General features: G+C 39.1%; 1 protein-coding gene across 2 annotated transcripts in view; it reads left to right on the top strand.

The window, feature by feature from the left end:
* The window catches only part of NEB (nebulin), a 252,744-nt gene that overhangs the window by 143,666 nt on the left and 92,647 nt on the right, over positions 1–16,431 (top strand). For both annotated transcript variants that reach the window (XM_054548869.2, XM_024243154.3), the window contains exons 91-103: positions 835–1,146; positions 1,931–2,134; positions 3,014–3,118; positions 3,697–3,804; positions 4,945–5,256; positions 7,757–7,960; positions 8,856–8,960; positions 9,751–9,858; positions 11,585–11,896; positions 12,681–12,884; positions 13,763–13,867; positions 14,442–14,549; positions 15,691–16,002. In XM_054548869.2, the coding sequence (XP_054404844.2) occupies positions 835–1,146; positions 1,931–2,134; positions 3,014–3,118; positions 3,697–3,804; positions 4,945–5,256; positions 7,757–7,960; positions 8,856–8,960; positions 9,751–9,858; positions 11,585–11,896; positions 12,681–12,884; positions 13,763–13,867; positions 14,442–14,549; positions 15,691–16,002 (2,499 nt within the window). The remainder of the gene's footprint in view (positions 1–834; positions 1,147–1,930; positions 2,135–3,013; positions 3,119–3,696; positions 3,805–4,944; positions 5,257–7,756; positions 7,961–8,855; positions 8,961–9,750; positions 9,859–11,584; positions 11,897–12,680; positions 12,885–13,762; positions 13,868–14,441; positions 14,550–15,690; positions 16,003–16,431) is intronic.

Raw genomic sequence — 16,431 nt, 5'->3', positions numbered from 1 at the left:
TTATCATGTAGCCACTTGTTTCCTCCTTCTTATTCTTCATTTTTGCCTCTAATAGTCATAGCTGGTCCACGTTATCTGGTTTATTCTCAGTTTTCTCTCTCTTTGTTCAAACTTGCCTATGTTGTCCAAACATAGGAAAGAAACAGAAACCACCTTACACTAGTCCTAAGACACTCATCAGATGGAAACTCTTGTCCACAGAACTTTTGTTGTTATCTTCTGATTCAAGCCACAACCTTGCTTTCCATCCTTGAAACATGCATCTTTCTTATCTGTTTCCAAAACCACACACATATGACCTCTCCCTACCTGAGGTTCCTTCAGTACTCTTAGGAGATCATCTGACCTGATGTTGCACTTGTCAGGAAAACTTGGTGATGGAGATTATCACCTGTGCTTTGTTTTCCCCATCTGGAATATATGTTAATAATAGTATCTACCTCATAGAGACATTGTGAGGATGAACTGTGATCATAATTGGCGCCAGTCAATGATTTTTGACTGAAAAACATGGTAGTTTCATATGGGTCTACCCAACACATTTGAAGTAGTCATAATAGTGTCTGGCATAGAGTAATTACTTAGTAAATGTTAGCTATTGTTTTTATTACTCTTGTTCACCATACCATCTCCCTCCTGATTTACTCATGTGCTCTCTGAAACGACCTAAAATCGTATTATCTAACTTCTTTAAAGTGAACTGAAATATATAATGATGGCCAATGTTGAGCCAATTTATACCAAGGCTAAGAAAACATTCTGAAACCATTTAAAGAAAACCCCTCTTAATACATTATTTTCATGTCTTTTTTATCTGATTTCTTACTACTTTAGTACAAATACAAAGAAGGTTACCGTAAGCAACTGGGCCACCACGTGGGTTTCCGCACCCTACAAGATGACCCCAAGTCGGTATGGGCTATACATGCTGCCAAGATCCAGAGTGACAGAGAATATAAGAAAGCTTACGAGAAGTCTAAAGGAATTCACAACACACCGTTGGACATGATGTCAATTGTTCAAGCCAAGAAATGCCAGGTCCTGGTTAGCGACATTGATTATCGCAATTATCTGCACCAGTGGACGTGTCTGCCAGATCAGAACGATGTGATCCAGGCCAAGAAAGCCTACGACCTGCAGAGTGATGTGCGTATATTATCACCAGACCCCGGGGAGATGTGTATTTGTGTGTTTAATCCCAGTGCATTCCCCAGAGGCATAATTTAAGTGGTAATCTTAATAGAACCTAACATATTCTGTAGAATTCATGGTAGCAGAATTTTCCTCAGACATTTTCTATCTTATAGAGGACTCCTTCTTATGGTAGCAACACCTTATTTACCAAGATGAAAATCAGTCTCTTATTCTATGTAATTTGGTAGAAAATTTCAGTTGCAGCTGCTCTGAGCCGTTACCTTTGCATAATCATATACATATTTCAGAAGTAGATGTAAGCATAAGGAAATGTTGGATTTCATGTTTACTTGATACAGAAAAAGAGAGAGATGGGGGGCAGGTTGGGTATAGACACAGGTTTTTTTTTTCTCATTATGCATACATCTAAGGTTCTTTACTTCTTAAATTCCAACTGATGTTATTACTGATGTTACTTCCAGTGGTACATAAAAGGCAGACTTCAAGTGGTGAGTGTAGAAACTAATCCAAGCATACAAAGTTATGTGCCATTGCTGGCTGCCATTCTACCAAGTGCCACTTGTGAGCCCTGTTCCAATTCCTGCAGGATACTCTAAACTTCTCCCATGTGTGCCAGAGAGATAACACCCAATATTAACATTTAATGTTGATCCTTGAGTTTTATGAGATTAGCCACCTAACTGATTTAAATAGAGGTGATGTGGGGTTTGCAAGCATCAAACTCTTATGGGCAACTTTGACTCTTCCCCACTCTGTGTTCCTCTCCTTCATGTAGAACTTGTACAAGTCAGACCTGGAATGGATGAAGGGTATCGGATGGTTGCCAGAGGGTTCTGTGGAAGTGATGAGAGTGAAGAATGCCCAGAATCTCTTGAATGAAAGGTTGTATCGTATAAAGCCTGAGGCCCTCAAATTCACCAGCATTGTTGACACCCCGGAAGTAGTCCAGGCAAAGATCAATGCTGTACAGATCAGTGAGGTAAGTCCAGGTGGATGATGTTTTCAGACAAATGGAAGAAATCTCAATCAAGAAGAATTTTAAACGTGTACTTTAGACTCTTCATGTCAGCGTCAGGATCTGAAACACATTTACATGTATCCAGATGGATCTTTGTGTAGTCAGTCTCTTAGCAGCCTCTGTATTTCATTTGCTTTGATAAGTGTTTGGTGAATGCACATGTGGTGGGCATCTTCATGTTCTACACACCCTGATACACACTTTGATCACATTTGGAGATCCAGACCGTAAGACAGGCCCACCACTTAGTACTATAATCACAAAATTGCCACTTCTTTATTGCTTGAAATAGGTTGAGAAGTCTAGGGACAACTTCAGTATTAGACATTATGGTAGTTGTTTGGACCAAAAACAGCTAGGTCCTGCTTAGTAATGGGGATTATCAGAGCTATCTGCAATGTGGACTTACCCATCAGATAATTAGATGTGAGTAAATGGAAAAGAATAATTTTACTACCATATTTCTGACTCATTTTAAATTATGTTGTTATCACACATAAATCTGTTCTCATTGAAGTCACTATTGGCACCTCTTAAATGAAAGTGCAAATGAGGCCAGGTGCAGTGGCTTATGCCACGTATAATCTACATTTATATCAGAGAACATCCAAAAAGAACTTTTCATTTTACTTATTATTTAATATAAAATTAGATTTACCTATTAATCTTACTTAAAAATTTTAATTTACTTATGTTAGTTTTAATTTATTATAAAATTCACTTATAATTTTATTCATCATCCATTTATTCAAGCATATGTTTTATGACTTTATAATTTTGTTTTTGTGGTAACTGACTTATTTACTAATTGACCATTCCATTGTTTTTCATTTTTCCCAGCCATTGTATCGCGATGCCTGGGAGAAAGAGAAGGCTAATGTGAACGTGCCAGCTGACACTCCCCTGATGCTGCAATCCAAAATCAATGCTCTGCAGATCAGCAATGTAAGACAGCACACATCATTTGCTTTTCAGAGTGCTCTCTGCCTATACAAACCTTTTATCATACACTCCAAAGAGAGTTTGGCAAAAGGCATTTTCTTCCCATTCCTTTTATTTCTAGTCTTTAAGTTAATGATAAGTAGCTGTGTGGGTCTGCGTGTGTCTGTATAATGTACATCTCAATGTTTGTTGGAAGGAAAAATGGAATAGTTTCTCCAAAAACACAACATAAAACTTATAGATACATGTAGAGTAATACCTAGTTCTCAGTTTTTAGTGGGCCATCCCTCATTGCTTTTTCCTTGTAAAAGCCAAGCAATATGTTTTTTTCTGATTTTTACATGATTTATTATCTCCTAAGTTTCCTTCTTCAAAAAATAATTATTAGAAGAGAGCTTTACTAAGTGTCATTAAAAATCTACTGGAATTCAAGCTTGATATGAAACCAGACTCTTTTATAAATCTTAAGGAGACATTAATGTTCAGTGTAACTGTAAATATCTATTTTTAAATACATCAGTAATGCTGACTCAGTAGCTCCGTCTTCAGACTGACTGTGGTATTGCACTCTCTGTTTGCAGAAACGCTATCAGCAAGCTTGGGAAGACGTCAAGATGACTGGTTATGACCTGCGAGCAGATGCCATTGGGATCCAGCATGCCAAGGCTTCCAGGGATATTGCCAGTGATGTAAGAGCTCCTCCTTGCCCAACCGGAACAAGCACTAACTAGTAGAAACAGAGGGAGTTTAACTTAATGCCCTTTGAATTATGTTTAAATGGCATTGGGTCGTTATTAGTATATTTGTAAATCCTAAATTCAAGAATAACATTTACAATTTGAGGATCCTTTTGCATCTTTGTTTGGTTCTGGAACTCTTACGTTTAAGCACAGATTTTGATTTTCTTTTCAATATCTTCACAATGTCACTTAATTTACAAGTACTTAAAGAGATTTAATTTCATAGTACAGAGAATTCTGTTGTTACTCAAAGTGTGGCATGTGTACTACTGGTTGTTCCTATAATAATTTTATGTAGTACATGCACAAGTATTTTTTTTAAAATAGTTATATGGTTGTTTTAATGTGTGCTAGAAAAATATTGGTTTTTTCCATTTAGATACAGTTATACATTTTTAAATAAAACTTTAAAATAAGTTTATAATTAAAAATTATTTCAGGCCAGGCGTGGTGGCTCATGCCTGTAATCCCAGCACTTTAGGAGGCAAGGCGGGTGGATCACTTGAGGTCAAGAGTTCGAAACTAGCCTGGCCAACATGGTGAAACCCTGTCTCTACTAAAAATACAAAAATTAGCCAGGCGTGGTGGCAGATGCCTTAATCTGCTACTCGGGAGGCTGAGGCAGCTGAATCGCTTGAACCTGGGAGGTGGAGATTGCAAGTGAGCCAAGATCGTGCCACTGCACTCCAGCCTGGGGAACCGAGTGAGACTCTGTCTCAAAACAGACAAACAAACAAACAAACAAAAATTTCAACAAAGAATTAATTTAAAGTAATAAGAAGTACAATTGGTACTTGTGTGTGACAAAACATCTGAAGGTGGCCAGGCTATATTGGGAGATAATACAGCAATACAATTCTTGCCTAAGAGATGCTCTCAATGTTTTCATGCATGTAGACACAGAAGACAAACCAATATATCAAAACTTATGGCTCGAATTTAAATAAAAACAGTATTTGCCCCCCACCCCCACCCCCACCCCGCCAAAAAAAAAGGTAAATTAAAGGAGATGGAGTTATTTTGAGTAGGCTCTCTAGAAAAAGTGGGTTTGGAAAAATTACTCTTCTATTTTCTGTTCACATCTACCAGTATCTGTACAAAACCGCTTATGAGAAACAGAAAGGCCATTACATCGGATGTCGCAGTGCCAAGGAGGACCCTAAACTGGCTTGGGCAGCAAATGTGTTGAAGATGCAGAATGACAGGCTGTACAAAAAGGCCTACAACGACCACAAAGCCAAGATCTCCATCCCCGTGGATATGGTGTCCATCAACGCTGCCAAAGAAGGTCAGGCACTAGCAAGTGATGTGGACTATCGCCACTACCTGCACCACTGGTCTTGCTTTCCCGACCAGAATGATGTGATCCAAGCCAGGAAAGCCTACAACCTGCAGAGTGACGTAAGTGTGTCCCCAAGGAAACAAGCCCCCCATTGCTTTGCCTGATGGCTCTTCCAATGCTCTGAAAACACAACTCTGTACGTAGGCACTCCACTTTATTATTATTTTATCAGAATTATTAATTGCCTACCTACAGCCGGGTTTCTTCAGAAAGTTTTCATTGTTAAAGGTGCTACCAGAATTTTCCTATAGATTTGTTACTGCATATAGTATTTGCAGTTTCTTACTTTTTTTTTTTTTTTTTTTTGAGACGGAGTCTTGCTCTGTCACCCAGGCTGGAGTGCAGTGGTGCAATCTCAGCTCACTGTAACCTCCGCTTCCCGGGTTCAAGCGATGTTCCTGCATCAGCCTCCCAAGTAGCTGGGATTACAGGCATGTGCACCACACCAGGCTAATTTTTGTATTTTTAGTAGAGACAGGTTTTCACCATCTTGGCCAGGCTGCTCTTGAACTCCTGACCTCAGGTGATCCACCCATCTCAGCCTCCCAAAGTTCTGGGATTACAGAAGTGAGCCACCGCGCCCAGCCTAGCAGTTCCTTCCTTCCTTCCTTCCTTCCTTCCTTCCTTCCTTCCTTCCTTCCTTCCTTCCTTCCTTCCTTCCTTCCTTCCTCCCTCCCTCCCTCCCTCCCTCCCTCCCTCCCTTCCTCCCTCCCTTCCTCCCTCCCTTCCTCCCTTCCTTCCTTCCTTCTTTCCTTCCTTCCTTCTTTCCTTTCTTCCTTCCTGCCTTCCTTCCCTATGGCCCAGGCTGGAGTGCAGTGGTGTGATCTCAGCTCACTGCAACCTCTGCCTCCCGGGTTCAACTGATTCTTCTGCCTCAGCCTCCCAAGTAGCTGGGATTACAAGCACATGCCACCACGCCAGGCTGATTTTTGTATTTTTTTAGTAGAGGCAGGGTTTCATCATGTTGGCCAGGCTGGTCTCAAACCCCTGACCTCAGGTGATCCACCTGTCTTGGCCTCCCAAAGTGCTGGGGCAGTTTCTTAAACTAAGAATGTCCATGGTCCTTCGGCTATGTATCAGAGAAGGGCAGGACAATCTTCCTCAAACTTAATTTGAAAAGTTAGCAGCACACTCCAGACCACTTGTTTCCTTTAACTTGACGTTCTTCACTATGTGGTCTTTCATTAACTCACCTAAGGCATTTTTAGATTTACTCGTATTTTCTGCCCTTCAAACTTTTAGAAATGATGGATTCCAGAAGGTTATTTATTTCCTGTATAGAATGGATAACTTAAAAATTATCTGACCTTGGTTCCCTTAAGCTTCCAGAGATACTTTTTTATAATGAATGAGTTCATTACAGGAAAGTATGCTCATCACTTAAAATGCATTGCCAAGTGGGGGATTTTAGACGGTTTCTGGAGACCAAAACTGTGGAACTAGTGATTGAATTCCTAATCATCCTTTTAAAAATACTTATTAAACACACCATGTGCCAGGCATTGTGCTAAGCACTAAAGATACCATGGTAAATAAAGAAGAAGAAAAAACATCACATAGGGCTGGGCGCGGTGGCTCACACCTGTAATCCCAGCACTTTTCAGGCAAATGTATTTTCAGACAAATATAAATCATCTGAATGTTTTTAAAATAACTGCTGCTATTATGCTAGATCCAAAACACTAAATAGCATTTCCTTGGGTCAATTATCACAGGATTAAAATAGAATCCAATTCAGCAAAATTTTCCTTTAAAAATTTTCAATTATAAAATTTTTTGAAATATCAAATAATTATATTATGGAATGCAGCTTTATTACTACATAGTATTATTTATGGCTAATATAAATAATTATGTTTTTACAAATGACTTCTGTGATCAATATTAAAAACCCTGAATCATGTGAGATCTCAGGTCTTACTTTTTTGGAAGTACAATCTCCTGCACTTATCCCTTTAACTCCATGTGTTTTATTTTTCAGCTAAGGATTGGTATGTCTAACACTTGAAATGTTTTTTGTTTTGTTTTGTTTTGTTTTGTTTTTTTTGTGAGATGGAATTTCACTCTTGTTGCCCAGGCTGGAGTGCAAGTGCAATCTCCAATTGCACTCCATCCCTTAAAAAATTTTTTTTAAATGTTAGCACTCACGACTTTAACTTAGGATCACAAAAGGGATTTCCAGTGTCACAATGATGTACTTTCATGTTTTGTTTTTGCTTTGCCATTGCATGTACCCAGAGTTTCAGTGCTGAAGGCCTGCACCTCACTTCTCATACAATCTTTGCCTATTTTTTCATTAAATGTTGACATTTGCCTTTTGTGTGTGTGTGTGTGAGACGGAGTTTCGCTCTTGTTGCCCAGGCTGGAGTGCAATGGCACGGTCTCGGCTCACTGCAAGCTCTGCCTTCCAGGTTCAAGTGATTCTCCTGCCTCAGCCTCCCAAGTAGCTGGGATTACAGGCATGCGCCACCATGCCTGGCTAATTTTGTATTTTTAGTAGAGACGGGGTTTCACCATGTTGGTCAGAAATGGTATTTTTGTCTGACATCTTCTTTATAGAGTGTGTATAAGGCAGACCTGGAGTGGCTGCGTGGCATCGGCTGGATGCCAGAAGGCTCAGTGGAAATGAACAGAGTGAAGGTTGCCCAAGACCTCGTGAATGAAAGACTCTATAGGATACGTCCAGAAGCTTTGTCATTCACCAGCATTGTCGACACTCCAGAAGTTGTCTTGGCAAAAGCCAATTCTCTGCAAATAAGTGAGGTAAGAACCATCCTACTATCAAGCTTTCCTGGTTCTGGATTCTGTTTTCCAAAGATACCACCCAAACTGAGCCCGCAGACTGGACTTCTTCAAAGAATTAAAGAATTTTGGTGAGAGGAGCAACTCTAAAAATGTCTTCACTAGTGAAGATACACTGAAAATAGAACTCTGACAAACACCAACATGCCTTTCTTCTACCACACATACACACTTTGAAGCACTGCAATGAAAATGTCACTCTGTGGCAACTCAGGAACACAAATATTTGTGACCTCATATTAAATACTAAGACATGTAGTGTCATGCTACATAATAACATAACATTGTATTAGTCTAGATTCTCTAGAGAAACAGAACCAATAGGGGCTGTGTGTGTGTGTGTGTGTGTGTGTGTGTGTTTGTACACACACACACAGAAGAGAGAGACTTTAAGAAATTGGCTCCTGAGATCATTCAGGCTGGCAAGTCCAAAGTCTTCAGGGTAGGCCAGCCGGCTAGAGACTGAGGGATGTGTTGCAATTCAAACCCAAAGGCCTTCTGCTGGCAGAATTCCTTTTTACTGGGGAGGTTTGTCTTTTCTATCAAGGTCTTCAACTAATTAGATAAGGCTCACCCACATCATGAAGGGTAGTCTCCTTTACTTGGAATCTACTGATTTAAAAGTTAACTTCATTTTAACAATACTTTCACAGAAACACCTAAAATAATGTTTAACTAAATATCTGGGTACTGTGCCCCAGCCAAGCTGACACATAAAATTAACCATTATAAACATGTAAAAACATTTTTCCAGATTGAGTAGTTAGCTAAGGCTTACATTAGCTAACTATTAGCCAAACGTTACCTAAGGCTTAATATTTCAGATATTGATTTCTTGTTTCCCTTCTCTCCACAGAAACTGTATCAAGAAGCCTGGAATAAAGATAAAACCAACATCACCATTCCTTCTGATACTCCGGAGATGCTGCAGGCCCACATCAATGCCTTGCAAATCAGCAATGTAAGTGGCACGAACATGAAGTGTAAAAGCCTTTATGGGCAATGTCTGTCTGCTCATGGAGAGTGCTATAGCAGACAAATTGCCTACTTTGCAATGTTTGTGGCTTTTGGTGCTAGACATTTTCTCTTTAGCTACCAGTCCCAATGCAATATGAATGGAGTTTCTCTCTTTTAAATGTGTGCTTGGATACATCGCTGGGTGCCTAGACTGCAGGATTTGGGACACCTGAATCCTTTTGGTGTCCTCCTTCACTGTTAACAGTCTCTGTTATCATCTTAGGTTTTTTTATTGATCCAGGACTTTTTCATTTGACATTTCAAGGCCACAAGAAAGACAAAAGACCATTTTTAATTACATCCAAATGGCAGGCTATGTATGATATCTATGTCACAACTCTTTAGCTGAAACTTCTCAAAAGTCAAAGGGAAAAATTAGGGGGAGAAAAATCTTATCAGATCTTACCTGATACCTTGATAAAGAATCTCTGGCTTCCCCATTGATCCTTAGGTTCCATGTACTTGCAGTGGGATATTTTCAAATGCATAACATATTGTGATGGATGCAAATATTCAAACATCAATAGAGTTTGATGTTTAGCTTTAAAATTTTAACCAGAAGTATCCTGTACACCACAAAGGAAATATCCAACAACCAAAAGAACCCAGAAATGAATGCTTTTTCCTTATAGTGACTACATTACATTATTCCATATGATTTATATTATGACAAATTTGAGTTGATTTGTTTATTTTTCCATTCTTGTAAACAAACCTATATTTTCCCTCTATAGAACCTCTACCAAAAAGACTGGAATGAGGCCAAGCAGAAAGGCTATGACATAAGAGCAGATGCCATTGAAATCAAGCACGCCAAAGCCTCCAGAGAAATTGCCAGTGAGGTACGCTTCCTTCTCTTTTCTTGTGGTTTTTCTCTTCTACAAAACAAGCAGGGAGACTATTTTTCAAGAATTTTGTGTTTTAAAAAAATCTGTGCATAGAATTGCATCTCATCCTGTGCTGGAAGCTTTCTGTATTTGAAAATATTAAAATGGAATGGAAAACATTAAAATTAGCGTAGATGAGGTATATGTGTAAATTTACTTTGATGCTGTTACAAAGTAGAAACAAAACATCATGAAGAGTCTGTATTAAATTCCTGGGAAAATTCAGGACCCAATACAATGTCATTTTATCCCTAAAATATTTCTGACATTCTCCACAAATATAAATCACAGATGATAGTTTCATATAAGAGTTAAGACTGAAATCATATTTATATGCAAGATTTTATACTGGAGGCTTATGTAGAATACTCTTAGTAATCTTTTGAAGTTCATTTAATTCTAATTTTAAAACTTACTGGTGGTCAAAATAAGTATGCTACCTGCCGGGCATGGTGGCTCACGCCTCTGATCCCAGCACTTTGGGAGGCTGAGGTGGGCGGATCACTTGAGGTCAGGAGTTCGAGACCAGCCTGGCCAACATGGTAAAACCTCATCTCTACTAAAAATACAAACAAACAAACAAAAAATTAGCTGGGCGTGGTGGCGGGAGCCTGTAATCCCAGCTTCTCAAGAGGCTGAGGCAGGAGAATCACTTGAACCCGGGAGGCGGAGGTTTGCAGTAAGTCGAGATCATGCCATTGCATTCCAGCCTGGGCAACAAGAGTGAAACTGCATCTCAAAAAAAATAAAAACAAAAATAGAATAATTATGCTACCAAGTCCACCCCGCCCCCAGCTCCAACTCTTTAAGCCACCTTGTTCCCTTTCTCTGAGTTCTTCTCTGCTTTTTATCATGTAGCCACTTGTTTCCTCCTTCTTATTCTTCATTTTTGCCTCTAATAATCATAGCTAGTCCACGTTATCTGCTTTATTCCCAGTTTTCCCTCTCTTTGTTCAAACTTGCCTATGTTGTCCAAATACAGGAAAGAAACAGAAACCACCTTACACTAGTCCTGAGACACTCATCAGATGGAAACTCTTGTCCACAGAACTTGTGTTGTTATCTTTTGATTCAAGCCACAACCTTGCTTTCCATCCTTGAAACATGCATCTTTCTTATCTGTTTCCAAAACCACACACATATGACCTCTCCCTACCTGAGGTTCCTTCAGTACTCTTAGGAGATCATCTGACCTGATGTTGCACTTGTCAGGGAAACTTGGTGATGGAGATTATCACCTGTGCCTTGTTTTCCCCATCTGAAATATATGTTAATAATAGTATCTACCTCATAGAGACATTGTGAGGATGAACTGTGATCATAATTGGCGCCAGTCAATGATTTTTGACTGAAAAACATGGTAGTTTCATATGGGTCTACCCAACACATTTGAAGTAGTCATAATAGTGTCTGGCATAGAGTACTTACTTAGTAAATGTTAGCTATTGTTTTTATTATTCTTGTTCACCATACCATCTCCCTCCTGATTTACTCATGTGCTCTCTGAAACGACCTAAAATCGTATTATCTAACTTCTTTAAAGTGAACTGAAATATATAATGATGGCCAATGTTGAGCCAATTTATACCAAGGCTAAGAAAACATTCTGAAACCATTTAAAGAAAACCCCTCTTAATACATTATTTTCATGTCTCTTTTATCTGATTTCTTACTACTTTAGTACAAATACAAAGAAGGTTACCGTAAGCAACTGGGCCACCACGTGGGTTTCCGCACCCTACAAGATGACCCCAAGTCGGTATGGGCTATACATGCTGCCAAGATCCAGAGTGACAGAGAATATAAGAAAGCTTATGAGAAGTCTAAAGGAATTCACAACACACCGTTGGACATGATGTCAATTGTTCAAGCCAAGAAATGCCAGATCCTGGTTAGCGACATTGATTATCACAATTATCTGCACCAGTGGACGTGTCTGCCAGATCAGAACGATGTGATCCAGGCCAAGAAAGCCTACGACCTGCAGAGTGATGTGCGTATATTATCACCAGACCCCAGGGAGATGTGTATTTGTGTGTTTAATCCCAGTGCATTCCCCAGAGGCAGAATGTAAATAGTAATCTTAATAGAATCTAACATATTCTGTAGAATTCATGGTGGCAGAGTTTTCCCCAGACATTTTCTATCTTATAGAGGACTCCTTATGGTAGCAACACCTTATTTACCAAGATGAAAATCAGTCTCTTATTCTATGTAATTTGGTAGAAAATTTCAGTTGCAGCTGCTCTGAGCCGTTACCTTTGCATAATCATATACATATTTCAGAAGTAGATGTAAGCATAAGGAAATGTTGGATTTCATGTTTACTTGATACAGAAAAAGAGAGAGATGGGGAGCAGGGCGGATATAGATACAGGTATGTATTTTTCTCTCATTATGCATACATCTAAGGTTCTTTACCTCCTTAAATCAAACTGATGTTATTACTGATGTTACTTCCAGTGGTACATAAAAGGCAGACTTCAAGTGGTGAGTGTAGAAACTAATCCAAGCATACAAAGTTATGTGCCATTGCTGGCTGCCATTCTACCAAGTGCCACTTGTGAGCCCTGTTCCAATTCCTGCAGGATACTCTAAACTTCTCCCATGTGTGCCAGAGAGATAACACCCAATATTAACATTTAATGTTGATCCTTGAGTTTTATGAGATTAGCCACCTAACTGATTTAAATAGAGGTGATGTGGGATTTGCAAGCATCAAACTCTTATGGGCAACTTTGACTCTTCCCCACTCTGTGTTCCTCTCCTTCATGTAGAACTTGTACAAGTCAGACCTGGAATGGATGAAGGGTATCGGATGGTTGCCAGAGGGTTCTGTGGAAGTGATGAGAGTGAAGAATGCCCAGAATCTCTTGAATGAAAGGTTGTATCGTATAAAGCCTGAGGCCCTCAAATTCACCAGCATTGTTGACACCCCGGAAGTAATCCAGGCAAAGATCAATGCTGTACAGATCAGTGAGGTAAGTCCAGGTGGATGATGTTTTCAGACAAATGGAAGAAATCTCAATCAAGAAGAATTTTAAACGTGTACTTTAGACTCTTCATGTCAGCGTCAGGATCTGAAACATGTTTGCATGTATCCAGATGAATCTTTGTGTAGTCAGTCTCTTAGCAGCCTCTGTATTTCATTTGCTTTGGTAAGTGTTTGGTGAATGCACATGTGGTGGGCATCTTCATGTTCTACACACCCTGATACACACTTTGATCACATTTGGAGATCCAGACCGTAAGACAGGCCCACCACTTAGTACTATAATCACAAAATTGCCACTTCTTTATTGCTTGAAATAGGTTGAGAAGTCTAGGGACAACTTCAGTATTAGACTTTATGGTAGTTGTTTGGACCAAAAACAGCTAGGTCCTGCTTAGTAATGGGGATTATCAGAGCTATCTGCAATGTGGACTTACCCATCAGATAATTAGATGTGAGTAAATGGAAAAGAATAATTTTACTACCATATTTCTGACTCATTTTAAATTATGTTGTATCACACATAAATCTGTTCTCATTGAAGTCACTATTGGCACCTCTTAAATGAAAGTGCAAATGAGGCCAGGTGCAGTGGCTTATGCCACGTATAATCTACATTTATATCAGAGAACATCCAAAAAGAACTTTTCATTTTACTTATTATTTAATATAAAATTAGATTTACCTATTAATCTTACTTAAAAATTTTAATTTACTTATGTTAGTTTTAATTTATTATAAAATTCACTTATAATTTTATTCATCATCCATTTATTCAAGCATATGTTTTATGACTTTATAATTTTGTTTTTGTGGTAACTGACTTATTTACTAATTGACCATTCCATTGTTTTTCATTTTTCCCAGCCATTGTATCGCGATGCCTGGGAGAAAGAGAAGGCTAATGTGAACGTGCCAGCTGACACTCCCCTGATGCTGCAATCCAAAATCAATGCTCTGCAGATCAGCAATGTAAGACAGCACACATCATTTGCTTTTCAGAGTGCTCTCTGCCTATACAAACCTTTTATCATACACTCCAAAGAGAGTTTGGCAAAAGGCATTTTCTTCCCATTCCTTTTATTTCTAGTCTTTAAGTTAATGATAAGTAGCTGTGTGGGTCTGCGTGTGTCTGTATAATGTACATCTCAATGTTTGTTGGAAGGAAAAATGGAATAGTTTCTCCAAAAACACAACATAAAACTTATAGATACATGTAGAGTAATACCTAGTTCTCAGTTTTTAGTGGGCCATCCCTCATTGCTTTTTCCTTGTAAAAGCCAAGCAATATGTTTTTTTCTGATTTTTACATGATTTATTAGCTCTTAAGTTTCCTTCTTCAAAAAATAATTATTAGAAGAGAGCTTTACTGTCATTAAAAATCTACTGGAATTCAAGCTTGATATGAAACCAGACTCTTTTATAAATCTTAAGGAGACATTAATGTTCAGTGTAACTGTAAATATCTATTTTTAAATACATCAGTAATGCTGACTCAGTAGCTCCCTCTTCAGACTGACTGTGGTATTGCACTCTCTGTTTGCAGAAACGCTATCAGCAAGCTTGGGAAGACGTCAAGATGACTGGTTATGACCTGCGAGCAGATGCCATTGGGATCCAGCATGCCAAGGCTTCCAGGGATATTGCCAGTGATGTAAGAGCTCCTCCTTGCCCAACCGGAACAAGCACTAACTAGTAGAAACAGAGGGAGTTTAACTTAATGCCCTTTGAATTATGTTTAAATGGCATTGGGTCATTGTTATTAGTATATTTGTAAATCCTAAATTCAATAACAGCTCTTACAATTTGAGGATCCTTTTGCATCTTTGTTTGGTTCTGCAACTCTTGCGTTTAAGCACAGATTTTGATTTTCTTTTCAATATCTTCACAATGTCACTTAATTTACAAGTACTTAAAGAGATTTAATTTCATAGTACAAAGAATTCTGTTGTTACTCAAAGTGTGGCATGTGTACTACCGGTGGTTCCTATAATAATTTTATGTAGTACATGCACAAGTATTTTTTTAAAATAGTTATATGGTTGTTTTAATGTGTGCTAGAAATATACTGGTTTTTTTCCACGTAGATAGGGTTATACATTTTTAAATAAAATTTTAAAATAAGTTTATAATTAAAAATTATTTCAGGCCAGGCGTGGTGGCTCATGCCTGTAATCCCAGCACTTTGGGAGGCCAAGGCGGGTGGATCACTTGAGGTCAGGAGTTCGAGACCAGGCTGGCCAACATGGTGAAACCCTGTCTCTACTAAAAATACAAAAATTTGCCGGGTGTGGCGGCGGATGCCTGTAATCCCAGCTACTCGGGAAGCTGAGGCAGGAGAATCACTTGAACCCGGGAGGTGGAGATTTGAAGTGAGCCGAGATCGTGCCACTGCACTCCAGCCTGGGGAGCAGAGCGAGACTGTGTCTCAAAAAAAAAAAAGAAAAGAAAAGAAAAAATATATATATTTCAACAAAGAATTAATTTGATTTAAAGTAATAAGAAGTACAACTGGTACTTGTGTGTGACAAAACATCTGAAGGTAGCCAGGCTATATTGGGAGATAATCCAGCAACACAGTTCCTGCCTAAGAGATGCTCTCAATGTTTTCATGCATGTAGACACAGAAGACAAACCAATATATCAAAACTTATGGCTTGAATTTAAATAAAAACAGTATTCCCCGACCCCCCCAAAAAAGGTAAACTAAGGGAGATGGAGTTAGTTTGAATAGGATCTCTAGAAAAAGTGGGTTTGGAAAAATTACTCTTCTATTTTCTGTTCACATCTACCAGTATCTGTACAAAACCGCTTATGAGAAACAGAAAGGCCATTACATTGGATGTCGCAGTGCCAAGGAAGACCCTAAACTGGTTTGGGCAGCAAATGTGTTGAAGATGCAGAATGACAGGCTGTACAAAAAGGCCTACAACGACCACAAAGCCAAGATCTCCATCCCCGTGGACATGGTGTCCATCAACGCTGCCAAAGAAGGTCAGGCACTAGCAAGTGATGTGGACTATCGCCACTACCTGCACCACTGGTCTTGCTTTCCCGACCAGAATGATGTGATCCAAGCCAGGAAAGCCTACGACCTGCAGAGCGACGTAAGTGTGTCCCCCAGGAAACAAGCCCCCCATTGCTTTGCCTGATGGCTCTTCCAATGCTCTGAAAACACAACTCTCTGTACGTAGGCACTCCACTTTATTATTATTTTATCAGAATTATTAATTGCCTACCTACAGCCAGGTTTCTTCAGAAAGTTTTCATTGTTAAAGGTGCTACCAGAATTTTCCTATACATTTGTTAATGCGTACAGTGTTTCCAGTCTCTTGCTTTTTTTTTTTTTTTTTTTTTTTTTTTTTGAGATGGAGTCTTGCTCTGTCACCCAGGCTGGAGTGCAGTGGTGCAATCTCAGCTCACTGCAACCTCCACCTCCTTGGTTCAAGCGATGTTCCTGCATCAGTCTCCCAAGTAGCTGGGATTACAGGCATGTGCCACCACACCTGGCTAATTTTTGTATTTTTAGTAGAGAC

Source organism: Pongo abelii, chromosome 11 (assembly GCF_028885655.2).
Source record: "Pongo abelii isolate AG06213 chromosome 11, NHGRI_mPonAbe1-v2.0_pri, whole genome shotgun sequence".
In the NCBI taxonomy this organism is placed as follows: Eukaryota; Metazoa; Chordata; class Mammalia; order Primates; family Hominidae; genus Pongo; species Pongo abelii.
The sequence above is the reverse complement of the archived record's forward strand: the minus strand, read 5'-3'. Positions and strand labels throughout refer to the sequence as shown.